This window comes from Sclerotinia sclerotiorum, genomic scaffold (genome assembly GCF_000146945.2).
Source record: "Sclerotinia sclerotiorum 1980 UF-70 scaffold_25 genomic scaffold, whole genome shotgun sequence".
NCBI lineage: Eukaryota > Fungi > Ascomycota > Leotiomycetes > Helotiales > Sclerotiniaceae > Sclerotinia > Sclerotinia sclerotiorum.
In genome coordinates, this window is record NW_001820811.1 from 88,235 (window position 1) to 105,148 (window position 16,914).

Here is a 16,914-nt window from a genome sequence, read left to right on the forward strand (position 1 = left end):
ACATAATTTATATGTCAGATTTGACAATTGGTCGATGAATATAAATTCCCATGTATACCCGAGTAATACCATAATTGATGTTTATTAATGCAATGATTTTGGTGAAGAGTTATAAATTTCACATGAACGCTAAGCTTTCACTTGTAATGAAGCTAGGACGCGCTAGACCCCAAGCCCCAAGCCTAGCTAGCATTCGGGAAAAAAAGTTCAAAGCTTGAGGGGATCAAAATTTTGACTTCTCGCCATCATAACATTATTCCAATTCTTCCAATGAACCAATTCATCATCTACTATTAGTTTAGACTTAGACCTTCCTTGATGTTAAAATTTAGAAGCATTTCAACAACTTTCCTTTCAAAGCCCTTATTATACAAATTTACTCCAATTCGATCTTATAACTTCTTCGCAATGACTCCATCGGCAGATCAAGGACCAGATCGAAAAAGAAAACAATTTCAAGGAGGTCGAGGTCCTAAGAGACAAAAGGTTTTCAAGCCAAAGCCAGTGAGGGAAGGATCATCTGAGGAAGTTTTAATAGCAGATGTGCGAGCATTGTTTGCGGCGCAAAAGATTGCCAGTGCTTCACAAGCTCCAATTGAGAATGGAAATATCGAATCTGCGAATGGGGAAACTGGAGCTGAAAAACAAGAATCAACATCAGCTGAGGTAGCGCATGTTTTGGCAGATGCTACATCAGAAGTACCCTTACCGGAGCGTTTCTCAGAAATCGAGGTGAAGGTTGTGGAGATATCATCTACCGGAGACGGGCTTGCGCTACACCCACCTACCAATAGAATATACGTTGTACCATTCAGTGTACCAGGAGATATTGTAAAGGCAAAAGTTATTACGCATTTCCCGCAAGAAAACTACTCTATGGCAGATTTCGTTTCTGTGGTTGAGCCATCCCCTCTTCGAGACGATAGTCGAGTAAATTGCAAATACTTCAGCAAATGTTCAGGATGTCAATTTCAGATGCTGGACTATTCGACTCAATTACAACATAAGAAAACAATCGTTGAGAAGGCATACAAGAACTTCTCCCAACTTCCTCCCGAACTTGTACCAGCTATTCAAGATACGATTGGCAGTCCTTTGCAATATGAATATCGCACAAAACTTACACCACATTTTGATGGGCCTCCAGGTTACAGGAGTAGGGTGCACAGAAGGAACGATAACAAAGCTGCCTTTGAAAAAGTACCAGATATTGGATTTATGCAAAAAGGAAAAAGGGCTACCTTGGATATCGAGGATTGTCCAATAGGAACAGATGCAGTAAGAATGGGAATGAAGACTGAGAGAAAAAGAGTAGCAGATGAACTTCACAAATACCAAAGAGGAGCCACGATTTTATTACGAGAGAGCACGAAAAGAATTTACAAAGGCGATCCAGAATATCAAGAGGATATGGAAACACCACCTAACACTATCAAAGTTACAACTCCAGAGTATACTGATTTAAAAACTTGTATCACGGATAATAAAGGGGAATCAACCGAATACATTGATAGCTTCCTTTTCACCAGCATCGCAGGATCATTCTTTCAAAACAACAATTCTATCCTTCCCGTTTTCACACAATATATTCGAGATCACGCCTTACCACCTCCAGGATCCTACTCTCCAGACTTACCCAAGATTCAATATTTAATTGATGCCTACTCTGGATCCGGACTCTTCACCATCACCCTCTCATCTCTCTTTAAATCCTCCACTGGGATCGACATTTCAGATGCTTCTATCATATCCGCACGTCGCAATGCTGAATTGAATAAACTAGACGCATCGCGTTGTAGTTTCATGGCAGCCGATGCACCAAAACTTTTCAAACAAGTCACCTATCCTAGAGATGAGACGGTTGTTGTTATTGATCCTCCTAGAAAAGGATGTGATGAGAGTTTTTTGAGTCAATTATTGAAATTTGGTCCAAGGAGAGTTGTGTATGTTAGTTGTAACGTACATACCCAAGCGAGGGATGTAGGGGTACTTGTTAAGGGGGGGGAGAATGGAGTTAGGTATGAGATTGAGAGTTTGAGAGGTTTCGATTTTTTCCCACAGACAGGTCATGTGGAGGGGGTGGCGGTGCTCAATAGAGTTGATGAAGGTGGGGTTGGGGCTGGGGAAGTAAAGAGTGGAGATGAAGAGATGAGTGATGTCAAGGAGGAATCTGTCAATGAAGCACCGGCTAAAGAAGAACCGGTTAAGGAAGAATCTAAGCAGGAATGACTGAAGGAAAAACGAATGATAGAGATGGAGAAATAAAAACTGGGTTAGCTAAGCTTGCTTTTCCGGCTGGACGATAATATTCATATTGGTAGCCAATAAAAATATTATCAAAATAATCACAATTATTACTTATCTCAATTTTCCATCTCCGTCCCCAGTTTTGTTTTTTGTTCTAATCCCCCGCATGTATGTATTGTGGGAATTCCCCTCCAGCTCATAATAACAAAGTAGCATCTGATAGGAGGAATTTAATTCTCCTACTTTTTAAATAACTTTTTTGGTTTGCATTTTGTTTTTGATCTTGTTTTTGATCTTCATTTTTGATTTTTGATTTCGGGTGTTAGTGGGATGGGTGGGTTCTCGGATCTGATTTCTGCGGGATACGATACATAGATGATAGTACATACTGGATCTTGATCTTGATTTTTGGTTTGGTTTTTGTGGAGGGGGGTTTACATGTGATGAAGTGAATGGATATTTCGGGAGTTATCGTATCGGTAGATGTGGTGTGTGTGGGTTTTTGTGGTAGGCCGCTGATGTAGGTGGAGATGGCAGATGTTGAGGTGGATGTGTGTGTGGGTATGGAGAAAATCGGAGAGTTGAAGTTGTGGACACTAGAGGGGTATTAGGGGTGGAGTTTGTGGGTGAATGTTGGGTTTGAATTTTGGATTTTGAATTTTGTGAATTGGATGTGGGATGTGGGATTTGGGAGGATCTTTGATTGATATTGGGATGTGGGTGGTTGCTAGTTGCTAGTGGATAGTTAATGTTTTAGTTAGAAGTTGGAAGAGGATGGGGATGAGAATGAGAATAGAAAGAAGAAGAGGGAATTTCGGCCCGGAGCGAGAGGTGGAAAACTTGGTATTTGACATTTGGAGGTTGGAAGTTGGAGGTAGAAGATTTTGGATTATGTTATGTGTGTTTGTTTTAGGAAAAAAGATGTAAGAGGTTATTGGGATTATTTGTTGGTAATACTGATTTTTGATTCTTGGATTATGAATCTTGGGTTTGAAATTTTTCTATTGGGGAGGAGTATGTGGTGGGTAGAATGGGTGGGTTGGAGAGAGTAGAGACAGGATATGGACGGATCTGCCTTTTTATATATTTGTTATTAGAACCTGGTAAGAAATATATGTAAGATAAGAAATAGGTAAGGGATTTGAGGTATAGGATAAGAAAGAAGTGAAGGGAGATATTGAATAGATCTATAATAAAATAGTAGTTCTAAATTTATATTCTAGAATTCACAAGAGAGTTGTAGCATTTTAATATATTATATCGAGAATCAAAACTAAATCTTAAAACCAAAATAGAAATCAAAATCCAAAATAATATCTTAGATTACAAATAAACAAAATAGTTCTATCAAAGAAATAGTAACCCATCCGTCTACCCTCCATCCCTCGAACCCTAAACTCGAGCTCGTCAATACCCTCAACCTAACACCTATGCCCTAACCCCCTATCCTATCTTATCCTATCCTGTCCTATCCGATGGGCTTCTTATATAATTGTGACTATATCTATCATCTATCATCTATCATCCATGATTCATAATGCACATCTAGATTTTCCCATCCCTAGGGCTTAGATATAGAACTACTTGCTAAATGTAAGTAAACTTTAGTCTCCAATCTAAATAACCTTACCAGACTTTGAAGTTTGAACTTCAAATCTAACCTCAAGCCACCAAAAACATACAATAAATCCCCTCCTCTAGCAGACACACACACAACATACTCGTGTCTCGCCCTCATTTCCTCTCCTTTCAATTCGTCTCGTACTAATACATATATACATTCTACATTCCACCTCGAGCTCTACACTCAACATCCATAAACGATATCCCACCTCCAGAACAACCTATCAAAAATCACATATCCACCACATTACACAGCATAGCGTATAAGCAATGCAGACATACAAAGAAACAAGCCGTTGTGTACATTTTCTATTCTCCTTTAATTTTCCTGTCTATATTCTCCTTTTCTTCCCTTTTGTGTCCGTGTATATATGTGTGTAAGATTTCATTATTTATTTATCTATTCCTTCATATATATACATACAAATAAAAAATCCATAGCTTTTCCAAATTCAAACTCCAGCTCAAGCTCAAAATCAAACTCCACATCCAATACCAGCACCAGTACACATCATACACCTATTCCCTCCCACAAATTGAAACTCCCCATAATCATCCATCACATATACCGCCGTACCAGTCAGTACCCTAGACTTGTAGTTGTAGGATTAGCACTTACCTCGTACCCAGCAGACTCGGAAAAAATACCTGCCTGGTACATTGAAGAGCTAGTGAAGCTGGTGGAGCTGGTGATTCAAATACATGCAGTGTATGCGGTGCATGTGTTTTGCATGAGGTTGATGGATGGATAGATGGATGAGTGGAATGACGAGAGGGACTCGGGAGTGCTATATGTAGGTAAGTAGGTATGTTGTGATTATTTGGATATTTTTGGATGTGGCTTGGTTGTGGTTTGCTTGTGGTTGCGAACTTGTGTTTTTTATTGGACTGATTGATGGTTGGAATATTTTGGATTGAAGATTTGATTACTTAATTACTTGATTATTTGGATTTTTGGTGGTTTAGTGATTTTGTGGTTTTAGTGAAGGCATAGAGATGATATCAGAGATGAAGATGCTGATGAATAACTCACTATTAAAATTTAATGTGTTGAGAGATTGGCCTTTTCCATATGTAGAAGAGGTAATGAAGATGGAGACAGGAGATTAAATATCAAGAATACAAGAAACAACAGTAGAAAGCCACATATTTACTCCTAGATCTACTCCAAAAATCAAAAATTATAATACCACACGAGTACTGAAACTCCTCATCACATGCATCAAAGTTTTTCGGATAACCTCAATCTTAGACATCAATGAAAGGACCTCATCACGGCTAAAGCTTTTTCCCCAACTTCAACTTCACCCGATACCAGCAAGCAATTGCAACATCCACCCCATAGCATAGCATATAAATCCCACCTCAATCCCACGTGCGTCTATCTGTTTACTCATCACATGGAAATTCAAGAATTAAGAATCATAAATCCCCTCTTCATGTGATTATCACATATATCCCCACTATTAGGTGAATTCCCCATCGGTAAATTTAGGAAGTAAATTTCGGGATGAATTTTGCGTTTTCACGTTCTTGTTCATATGCACTATAAAGTAAAGGTACAAACAAACAGACTCGGAGTTTACCCACATGTATATATACCCATCTACTTACCTACCTTAGGCTACTCGAGTACAGTACATATGGTGTAAAGATATCCACATGTTGCCTTTACCTCTGTCTGGTGTATACTCCGTATACATCATGTAAGTTTATTTGTGTGCTGGTATTGCTTTATGTATATGTATGTATGTATGTATGTATGTACTGTAGTATGGTATGGTATGTACAGAAGGATAGTTAAAGTTAAACAACAGAGCACAGTACAGCAGAGTACAATACCAAGGGTAAAGTTACCCCATCTGGAATGAAGAGCGAGCGAGCAGTTCGCATCACCATCTTCATACTATCCATCAGTCAGTGACATATTGAGGATATCTAGTCCCTATAGTTCATAAGTACTCGGATGTAATAGCTTGGCTTGAGAATATAGTACATACATACATACACTGTACAATAATCAATGTACATATAAACTCCGTACGGAGTATACACCACATAAACAAACACCAACGCCGTCTTCAAAGTTCAAACACAATACAATATGCAAAGAAGAAAATTTTTCTCGAGCAAGGTGTCGATTACTAAATTTTAATAAAATCTCCAAATGGATAATCAGCTTGGAGGGATATCGATGTGCCATGTGGAGATGAGATGGATAAAATAGTTCCTCTGTATGAGGGAGGGATTGCTTGGATAATTTGGACGGATATAGTACAGCAATTTGTGAAAAGTTCGGTACTCGTAGGTATGTACCCATCTTTCTATGATTCTGCATGCTATGCTCCGTATTGTGGAGTTATGTGGGATACATCATGAAAGGTGAAGAGGGTCTTTTGATTTCCTCGTGATATGGTACATATATTGTATTGTGTACAGTGCACTGCATATGGAGTACATACTATATACCTCCGTGGAGAGAGTAAGTATACTCGAGTGTGATATTTCGTGGAGCAGAGTGGATGTGTATGTATGTACTATGTACTATGCACGTCTAGAGCAAGTACAGAGTATAGTGGAGGTATGTAATATAAAGAAAGTACTTAATAAACAACCGTATGCAGTAAATAGCTACGACATAATACATGAGGGGTGGAGGGGCAACACAAACAACAAAATCCACAGCCGAAAAAAAACCCTAAGATTCAAAAATCTTCCGCAAGTAAGTTTACGACCACCAGTGAACTGGAAGTACAGTATTAGAGCGAACTACACTCACAAGTGGGATGAACACCAAAGGTCGAACAACATGTTGTGCAGTAGTAGTAGCAGTAGTAGTATTTTAGAAAAAAGCTTGGGACGGACTACTTAATAGACTAGTCATGTAAGGATGCCCAGCTGCGGCTCAATTTTGCCCAGTTGGCTGCATGTTTTATTTTGTGAGTGATTTTTATAGAGGGAGTGTACTAGGGTTAATTTGGATATTGTTTTCTTTTCTTTTTTGTTTCGTTTTTTTTTTTCTTTTCTTGGTGGAGATGTATGGAGTAGCTTGGACGGAGTAGGTAGGTATGATGGGAAGAAAGAGAAGGAGGGGTGAAAATGATGTTATGACCGCGGGTACTTTTTGGTGGGATCTTGAATACTGTGGATAGATAGGTAGGTAGGTACTAGGTAAAGACTAGGATTTTTCATCTGAAAATTTCTAACTCTGTGAAGTGAGGAGGGGAGAATATGCAGGTAGATAAGGAATCGAAAAAAAACCAATACAATAAAACAAATGGCAGAATTATTTTGATGAACGGAATCGAAGGAGGGAGGGGAGTGTGGGGTCACTGATTGAATTGAATGGAGGGGTAAAAAGTCGAGGGATGAATAAATTCATTCATTCATTCATGATTTGATTGGATTTGGTTTGATTATCATACCACAACACATTATAATTCAGTGTATACCTATGTATAGAATACACATTGAAAAACACCACAGCAACGAAATCCTCGAGTCCAACTCAAAACTCAACTCGACTTCTCCCGAAGAAATTAGAATAGATATGTCGTGACATGTGATATACATGTATATGAGTTAGGGTTTTTGGCGAAAATAAGTGTACTTCTTTTGTATATACAGGAGAGAACATCTTATTAAGCTAAGATTATTACAACATCATTCTCTACCTACCTAGCTACATAGCTACATAACATATACGAAAGCTAGCGTAGACAATCGGCGAGTAGTATCAATAAGATGATGAGATGAGATATTTGATTTGAAATGAATCACAGGAGTAAAATTACCTCAAACACCTCATACGTCTGTCGAATATCGAAAATCCATCCTAGCTAGACATTTAGATGTTGTGGTTTGGTGTTCGTTGATGTTGTGTATATGAGTATATGTATGTACTAAGGATTACTCGCCGACATAGACTCACTTACACGCACAGTCACTCCGACTAGAAATTCATCTGTTTACCGTTTACTGTTTATTGTGTTGTGTAGTGTGATGTGAAATGTTGATTTGATGTACGCCAATTCGTGATGTGAGTGAGTCATTAAAATCATAATTACCGTTGCGGTTTATGAAGTTTAGCCAGTCAGCCAGCCAGCCAGCCAGCACATGGAAGTTTGTTAATATCAAATTTACGTTGATTTGACGGTGAGGTGTGGCTTAAAGATAAAGTGATAGATAGGTGATGAGGAAGGTGAAGATTGCGATGAAAAAGTCACAAGAAGAAAAATAACGAACCTCGTGTTGGATATTGAATGACTGGTTGGTGATGATGATGATGAGATGAGATGATGAGATGGCTAATAATGCTCTAGGAATTTGCCTCATCTACCTATCTAGTAGGTAGACCACTATCTAGGCAATCACAATCATACTCATACTCATTCTCCGGAGTAAACTCTACGCTCCGGATTGTGTTACCAAAGGTTGAGTTTGAGTATCCTAGGCTTTTCATCGAAGCTCGGAAACCTATAATGTGATAGTTACCATACAACGATGAAACGACTATCCGTGATACTAAACGGCGATGCAACAGTGAAGAAGGAAGTCTAATATATGATAGGGCTTTTAGATAAGATGAGATGAGATTCGAGTGGTAATTAGATTAGACCAATTATATTATTTATTGAATAGGTAATATATGTCCATATAAGGTTATCATCTCAAAGCTTCCTATTATATCTTATCATATCACATTACAACTACCTACCTAGATAACTCAATACTCATACATCCAATATATACATATCAGAAATCCCTTCTAATCCCTCAATACCATACAAATGTGCAACACACAATCCCATATCCTCACCCAGCACAAGTACATCAGCAAAAAATAGGAAAAGTTAATATCTCATCAAACTCACATCACATCACATCATATCTAATCCCAAGACTATCCCTTCTCTCACCGTCTCTTACTCACTCCCACATCAACACAACACAACACCAACAACGTTACATTTACATTTAAAAATTCTTGGACGCTGAGCTGATTCAATAAATTACACGCACAGCACAGCACCGCACCGTAAAAATCCCAATGGGGGATATTTCCGTAACAATTGTAAGAATCCAGTTGACTATACATCCCACACAACATGCGAATTGCTGATTGATGATAAAGATGAAAATGAATTCTTGATTATAAATCTATAAAATTAAATCCAATCTACTCGAGTACCAGCTATCCACCTACCTACCTGTCTACCTACTATGCAGAACTTTAAGTTATTGATTGTATTATCATGAATGAATGAATGTTAAATATTAAATACTCCATATAACCTCCTCCTATTCTTCCAGCTCGCTGAAATTAAGTACCTAATATCCCTTTTCGGAAGCATCTCGGTATCGTAATCAAGGAAGGTTTCTTTTCGATATTATATTGTATTATATTATATTCCAAACATGGAATGAATGAAGGATGAAGGATGACGGAAGGAAGGAAGTCTTAGGAAGAAAGGAAGACCTGAGTTTTTACCGCGGGTTTCTCATTTCTTATTTCTTGTTTGTAGAGGAGTGGGTTTCTTTTTATTATTATTACCTACTTATCTATTATTCTTTTATACTCCCTCCATACAGAGTAAAATAAATATCTTTGTTTCAAATACCTAACCTAGCAAAAAGATGGGTAGGAATTCATTATTCATTCTAGAAGGAGTGGAGAAAGTGGGTTAGTTTTACTTACTGTCCACGGAGTACCGTACGTACGTATGTTATCTTTTGACTGATAAATCCTTTTCCGTTCCTTATCCGTTTTCTTATCCATCCTTCAGGCTTTCATCCCATTTTCTCATTCATTTCCTTTCTTATGTCTCGGTTTTGCTTACTATGAATTCTATGAATTCTATGACTTCTACCCGTCGTTATTGGCGCGGGAGATGAAAAGATATTCACATCATACATATATATCATCGGGGAATTAATTCTACCTACCTACATACGTACATACATAATATAATATATAATTTTCCCTCGGTGATATGAACTGAACTCGGGCTTTCTCTGTCTCTCTCTTTGAAAGTTTGAAGTCAAGGAAAAGGAAAGAAATACCTAGGTAATTCAAAAAGAACTCGAGTCTTAAGATCAACATCATCACAAGATCTAGATTCATGTGGTTTGGTTTGGTTTGTTTTGTTTAGTCCCGGAGTAAATATGATGATGATCATGTATACTTACCTACTTCTTAAACGATTCTGAAACTGCATACATACATACATACATACATACTGGAAGGAGGAATGCGGTCATATGTGTTGTTTTCTTTTTGATAATGCCAGCAGACCTTGACCTCACGCATATCAAAGCAAGGCCACAGGTGATGGATGTAGAGTACCTACCTATACATAAGTATCTTAACATATTTTTCATCCGACCGTTTTCTAACTACTGTACGTATATACATCGATCGTATGGACCCCTAAAATGAATAATCAAGAAACATACATATCACGAAACAAGAAAATCTAATCTTTCAAGTTATTCCCCGAAAAGCTTCCGACGGGATCAAAGGTTAAACTTTGAAATCTAGATCTATAGGTATTGTATTAATATTATCAAGAATACCGTACCGGATATTCCATTCCACCGAAATGTAAATCATGTTTTGCGATAATGAAATACGAGTCAGAAATTAAAATTTTGTTCGTACAATAAAGTAGTTCTTTAATAAAAATAGAAAAAAATTAAAACAAAAAAGGTAAAAAGATGCTTGTTTCATTCCTGACCCTCGTCAAAGCACATAGCCGTAGGTTAGCCGGTCGGACCGTTTTCAATTTGCGGAGGTGAGGCATCGAACACTCTACGGTATCTAGCATATCATAGCTATGAACATTGAGCAGACGAAACAAAAATGCTGATTAATAATGGTTGAGGATGGATGGGATGAAATGGGATGGATGGGGTTGAGACGGGAACCCGGATGATGTATGGAAATGGGAAAGTGCAGGAATTAATTGCAAACATAAGAGTTTACCTTACCGGCTTTGTTTACCTTGTTTCCGCCTTGACTTGAGATTCATGCTCAAGCTGAAGCGTAGATGATTATCAACTCTTGAATGATTTTTCAAGTATTGCAAAAGTATTTTAAGATAAGATCTTGACCTAAAGTTCAAAGACAGCTGAAGATGATGGGTGAATGTTCCGGTGTCACGTCCAAAGATTATCGTCATATCCAAGACCCTGAAAATCCACGATTAACGAGAAAGAGTAGTGATCGATAAACACACTGTAGAATGAATTAAACAAGTATCAAACTCAAAAAAAAAATCAAAAATCAAAAAGCAAAAAGCGAAAGAAAGACGGCCGGATCGAAAATGCAGAGAGAATGCAGATTCGAGAATTAAGGTTACAGAATATTAATGCAAACGTAGGGAAATTTCTGTACGATAGCGACAGCATTATGCAAGGTAGATCAATGAAATCAAAAAAAATAGAGCGGTGAAAGACGTTAAGAGTCCTTCCGATAGGTTTGTACTTCTTTGGCGTTGGGATAGCTACGCTGAAATGCTTCACCGTCTTACTCTTTTCATATGATGGAATTGGGATTTTGGGAATTGATTATCTACTTCCGTAGGTAAGGCAGGTAGGCAAATCGTTACATTACATTTTGTTCCGGTGGGATAAGTTTGGCGGTCAGATCAATTTTTTGTCTGTTTAGTAGTATTTTGAATTGATGAAAAAGAAATCAAAGACTTGTTCCGATTGGGTTACGGATTATGGTTAAAATTTATGCTTTACGGGAGTAGATCAATCACACCTCCGTACGACTCTTGATGAATATGGAAATATTTCGTGACGAAGAAATACTTCTTAGTAGAGAGAATGGTTGGTGGATATTTTGTATCCTCAACATTAATAAGTCCCGTTGAATACTACCATTCCGGCGACGATGAGTACCTTTACAGTTTAGGTTCATTAGTTTCATTAGTTTCATTTGTGATAATAAACAAGAAAAGTGTCTAATTTATTACTCCGTGATAGTATTATATTAGTTTAGGCTTTCTCGTTGCCCAAAATCCACAAGCAAAAAAGATCTAGTCCTCATCTTTTTTTACTCTGGCGCGTAGATAAAAAAAAAGTCCATGAACTGCCCCATATTGGCCCATGACAAAAAGGCCCTTCCTCCTTCAGATGCCCCGCGCACATGCTTCTTCTATCGGAATTCTAGTTCGTGATCTGTAATCCGAAGTCATAATTATCAGAGAAAATCTAGTACATGTGGTAAGGCGAACCGAATATGTAACCTCTATGTATGCGCATTTGCGCACCAACAAAAGCGGTAAAATTATGGATAAAATGCTAGGGCCAATTCACCAAATTCTAATTAATTCCCCATTCATGGCGTAGACTCTTCCCCGTCCCCCGTCATCCCCATCTGCTTGTCATGTTCATGAAAGTAGTAAAGTGTCAGAGTCAGTGAGTTCCAGCCCAGACGCGCCCCATTCATTCATTCATCTATCATTTTTCCGTCACCGCCTTGAAAACTCTTTCTTTTCTAAGTTCTGACGGGTGGGAGACATGGTACTAATCACCTAAAGCAGTAATCTCCCTGTTCTTTGCGACGTGTTTCTGCCTTCCGGAAGGACTAAGAAGCCACAGATCCATTTTCCCGCTACACCGCGCGTGGGGAACTAGGTAGGAAGGTTTTACATTTTTGGTGGAAGGTTTGGATGTTTGGTGAGAGAAAAAGTAAACAAGGATGACAAGGGCAGAAGTGAGGGCATGAGGGCACAGGGATCACAAGGATAAGGGAGAAAAAACATGGCAGCCCACCGCTCTCCAAGATGCACGATATGCACGTAAAAAATGTTCGTTCGCGACTCAGGCCTGCTTCCGGGGAGGGTCTATCATATTATCCAGATGTGATTATGATTATGATTCATTTCCAACCAAGCTCAAAACTACGGCTAAAGCTAGACTAATAATTTGTACCTACATTTAAATTATTTATTTATCTATTTATTTACCTGTCAGAGATCCCAACGCATGCACTACCACATTACTACACTACTACAATAATACAACGGAAAGAAATAAAGCAAACCTACCTAAACTAAACTTTGCATACTCTGTGCACAACAAAAAATCAAAACGGGGGTCAGACAAATTTGGATATTAATATATCAACGGGATTCTCGTTTCATCCATCACCATCATCATTCTCATTTGCAAATCTGGATTCTCCAAGAAAACTTATATTACATCTTGATATCCGCCTCCTCCAGAAACAACTATTTCAGGATAACGACTATCTACTTACTCATTCTGACCTCATCAAATCTCATATCGTTACATCCAACCATCCGTCCATCTCAGTCATCAGCCATCCCTCGATTACTTGACATCACCAACCAACGTTACCAAGTTCCCAAGGCTTATTTCTCCAGACCCCGAATTACTCCGGACTATATTTATATATAAGCGGAGTATTTGAAAGATTTGACCGAATCTTCTTGACCTTTTGACGCCCCTCTCCCAAAAAAATCCGGGGCTGAGTAAACTACCGAGTTGGCGATTCATTTTTACGCTTTGCCATTCACCCATTATTCGCAGATCGACACGAAGGTTTTCTGCAGGGCTGACGCAAGACTTATCGTTACACTTTCCAAAACACACTACGCACACTACACACACCACGCTGTAACGCGAAACCGAGATTCCTTTGCTGCATATTACGAACCGGTGATTCATTCACTGCTTAGGCTGCCAAAACTGACTCGGTCTGGGGGTTTCTGATCTGAGTAATATTTCCGTGTGGAGTAGCTTGGTTATCAATATTTATATCTGGAGTCGACCCCGGATTTTTGATTCAATCAATCTTGAAGTTATCATACATCGATATAAACTTATATCTATTCGAACATCTACACATACACATACACATACACATACAAACAAAATGTATTTCTCTTACACACCATCACCACCCTCAACAAGCTATAGCACCTCCTCCGCTATGGAGATCCCATCCTCCTCGAGTTCCCGTCCACAATCTCCATCATGTGCCTTTCCCTCTTGGCCACGTCGATCATCCATGAACTCTACCAACTCCATCGACGCTCAGACCCAAAACTACTCCTACACCTCCTCTGCCTTTTCCGACGAAGAACTCTCATGTGGTCTTTATCCTTCCGTCTTTGAAGAAGAAGATTGTTCACCACTCGCCACACCAAACATTCGTTCACCATCTGGATCCATGTGCGAACCACAATACGTCGTTGTCGACAACGCCGCACTTATGAGAGAATTAATTGCACAACATGCAGCTGAGAAAGCAAAGAAGAAGGAAAAGGCTGCAGCGGAAAAGAGCAAGAAGAGACATGGATCTAGTTCACGAAAATCAAGACATAGCTCTGGTGCAAACTCGAGTAAACACATGACGCCCATTGCCGAGGTTGGTGAATGAAGTGTCTGATTGGAAGATGTTGGTTGTTTGTTAGGATAGGATCTTTTGGTAAGTTTTACTTCCTTTATAGGTACTTTCTTGGAGATGAGTTCTAGTTACTAACTGGCTTGATTAGATCATAGTATATTATACCCACAATAGATAGATACCATAGATAGATATCATCGTTTTCAATAGGCGACTTCGACTCGAAACGAAAGGAAAGGAAATGAAATGAATATAGAAGGAAGAATATAGAGGCAACTCGAGTCATCCATTACGCCGTGCAGCAATTCGCGTACATCGCTTATCTACAGTGATATCTCATTGTCGAAATGATGGATATTCGGATACTGCGATGAAGGTTGGATGGGCGATAGGATCGCTGGAGTTGAATAATACATGCATGGATAGCATTGGATGGGATGGGATTGGATAGGGCAGGGCAGGATAGGAAAGGAAGAAGGAACTTGGGGGCGTATCGATTACCCTTCCTTCCTTTTTTTCTTCACATTTACAGGATGATGGTGAAACAGACACCTCATAGGAAGGAATTTACATATGGCATGGTTGACGGGATTTACTTGGATGGATTGATTGATTGTTTATTTTTGGGATGGATGGCTTGTGTGAATTTTTTGTCTTCTTCGGACTTTTTGGACTTCTTCTGGGGAGGAATTTTTTTATTATTTTTTTATGATTTGATGATTTGATGATGAATATACCCAGGGTTAGTTACCTAGTGAGAGGAAAGAAAGAAAAGGAAAGGAGGGAATGTTAAGCTTTCGCTTAGATTATTAGTTTGTTGGTGTGTTAGTGTGTTGGGGATACACTAGTTAAGAGAGTGAGAGAGAGAAAGAGAGATTAGTGATGATAATCTTGAATTATATTGTTGTTTGTTGTTTATATATGAGGTTTCTTGTTTTTGTGATGTGATTTGTGGTTTGTTTATATGGTGCTTGTGATGGATGATTGTGATGTTTGTGAGGGTTGTAATACTGTATTTGAGTAAAGAGAAGTAAAGTAAAGTGAGGATAATATATAATATCAAAGTCTCTACTCAAAAGCAATAAGATTTAAAGATTTATTTTAAATATATATATATCATGATATATCCTTACACTGATAATCTTTTGTGTCTTTTTTTTTTTTTTTTTTTTTTTTTTTTTGGAAAAAAAAAGAAATTATTTAAGAAAAAAAAAAAAAAAAACTTATTATAAATAAAAATAAATACTTTATTAAAAGATTGGGTGGAAGAGGCCTCTATATTGACTATATTACTACGTCTGTAGGCATATTAATTTCCTCTTAGTATCCTCGGAGGGGACCAATATGCCTGCTTATGGTTCGTCTAATCTAGCCTGTTTAGGTAACCGTATTACTAATCACGACACGTGATTAGTACCGGTAACTTCTATTCCTTTTAACAAAAATTTATATTTTTAAATTTTTAATAATTTTAATTATTATTATAATTCTCTTTTTAAAAAATACTTTTAGAAAATATTATATTAATTTTATAAAAGAGATTATATATATATAATTATTTATACTTACAATCTTATACTTCTCTTCTTTTTCATCCTATCTTGATCCCTCCCTCCTTCTTCCCTCTCAAAAAAAGATTCAAATACTTATTATAAAAAAAAATACTACAAATATATATATATATATACACTCTACCAACAAACTAATCACCTAAACCAAACTAATCAAAAATACAATAAATACTTTAAATAAATCACATCATATATCATTAAATATCTAGGTATCTAGATGTATAAAATCCATACATACTAAACACATACTTACATACAAAAATCCCAAAAAAAGACCTAGACTCGATAGACTCGATTGTTTGTCTGGTAAAGGTAATGCATCCTGACCAAGGAAGCGAATAGAATGGATAGGGAACCGATGGGTTGGGAGGATTAGTTTAGTTTGGGTTGGGTTGTGTTTGTGTTTGGTTTGGGGGAAAGGGGAATAGATGAGTGGATGAGTGAATGGATTGGGATTCGCGGATGCGAGAACAGAGCCGAAACACGGGGGAAGAACTTAGAAGGTGGTGTGCTGATATTTGGATTGGATTTGGGGGGATTTAAAGATGGTGTGGTGATTTTTGGATTTGGGGATTGGGGGATGAGGACGTGTTTGTCAAAACCTTTTGTAATATTGTTTTATGTAATTGATGGTTATTAGTGTAGTTGTAAAACCTAAAAGAAAAGAAAAAGATCAGATGAGATGAGATGAGTTATGTAAGGAAGATACCAATCACCCGGTGGGGAATATCTGTAATGTTCCTGAAGATTGAAGATTGAAGATTGAAGATTGAAGTATGAAGTTTGAAGGTGGAAATTGGAAGTTTGAGATTGAGGGGTTGTGGGGGCGGAATGATGGTTAGGTTATATTGAATCAAAGTGAAGGAGGGATGTATGGATGGGTTGATGGATATAGATGCATGTATGTAATACCAAGATGAAGAAATGAATCTTATTTCCCTAGTCGAATGTAACATAACATGCGACAAGTTAGAGATATATAATGTGGTGGTGTAGAGAGCGAAATTTGGAGATACATGAGTTGGTGGCAGTGTACTGCTTGCTTGATTGATTGATTGACTGACTGACTGACTGACTGCTTGCTTGGTA

The 16,914-nt window shown here is 38.0% G+C and overlaps 3 protein-coding genes across 3 annotated transcripts; all 3 read left to right on the forward strand.

Moving 5' to 3' along the window:
* Positions 1–408: 408 nt before the first annotated feature.
* SS1G_13414 (hypothetical protein) lies at positions 409–2,229 on the forward strand (the record flags this gene model as incomplete). The annotated part of the gene is made up of 1 exon (XM_001585480.1): positions 409–2,229. The coding sequence occupies one exon, from the start codon at positions 409–411 to the stop codon at positions 2,227–2,229; it is 1,821 nt and encodes a 606-aa protein (XP_001585530.1).
* Positions 2,230–5,532: 3,303 nt separating this feature from the next.
* SS1G_13415 (predicted protein) lies at positions 5,533–6,813 on the forward strand (the record flags this gene model as incomplete). Its single annotated transcript, XM_001585481.1, has 8 exons — positions 5,533–5,576; positions 5,644–5,652; positions 5,695–5,786; positions 6,050–6,178; positions 6,310–6,352; positions 6,429–6,451; positions 6,495–6,592; positions 6,751–6,813. 8 exons carry the CDS (start codon positions 5,533–5,535, stop codon positions 6,811–6,813), a joined length of 501 nt encoding a protein of 166 aa, XP_001585531.1.
* Positions 6,814–13,780: 6,967 nt separating this feature from the next.
* On the forward strand, positions 13,781–14,287 carry SS1G_13416 (predicted protein; the record flags this gene model as incomplete). Its single annotated transcript, XM_001585482.1, has 1 exon — positions 13,781–14,287. One exon carries the CDS (start codon positions 13,781–13,783, stop codon positions 14,285–14,287), a length of 507 nt encoding a protein of 168 aa, XP_001585532.1.
* Positions 14,288–16,914: the final 2,627 nt, after the last annotated feature.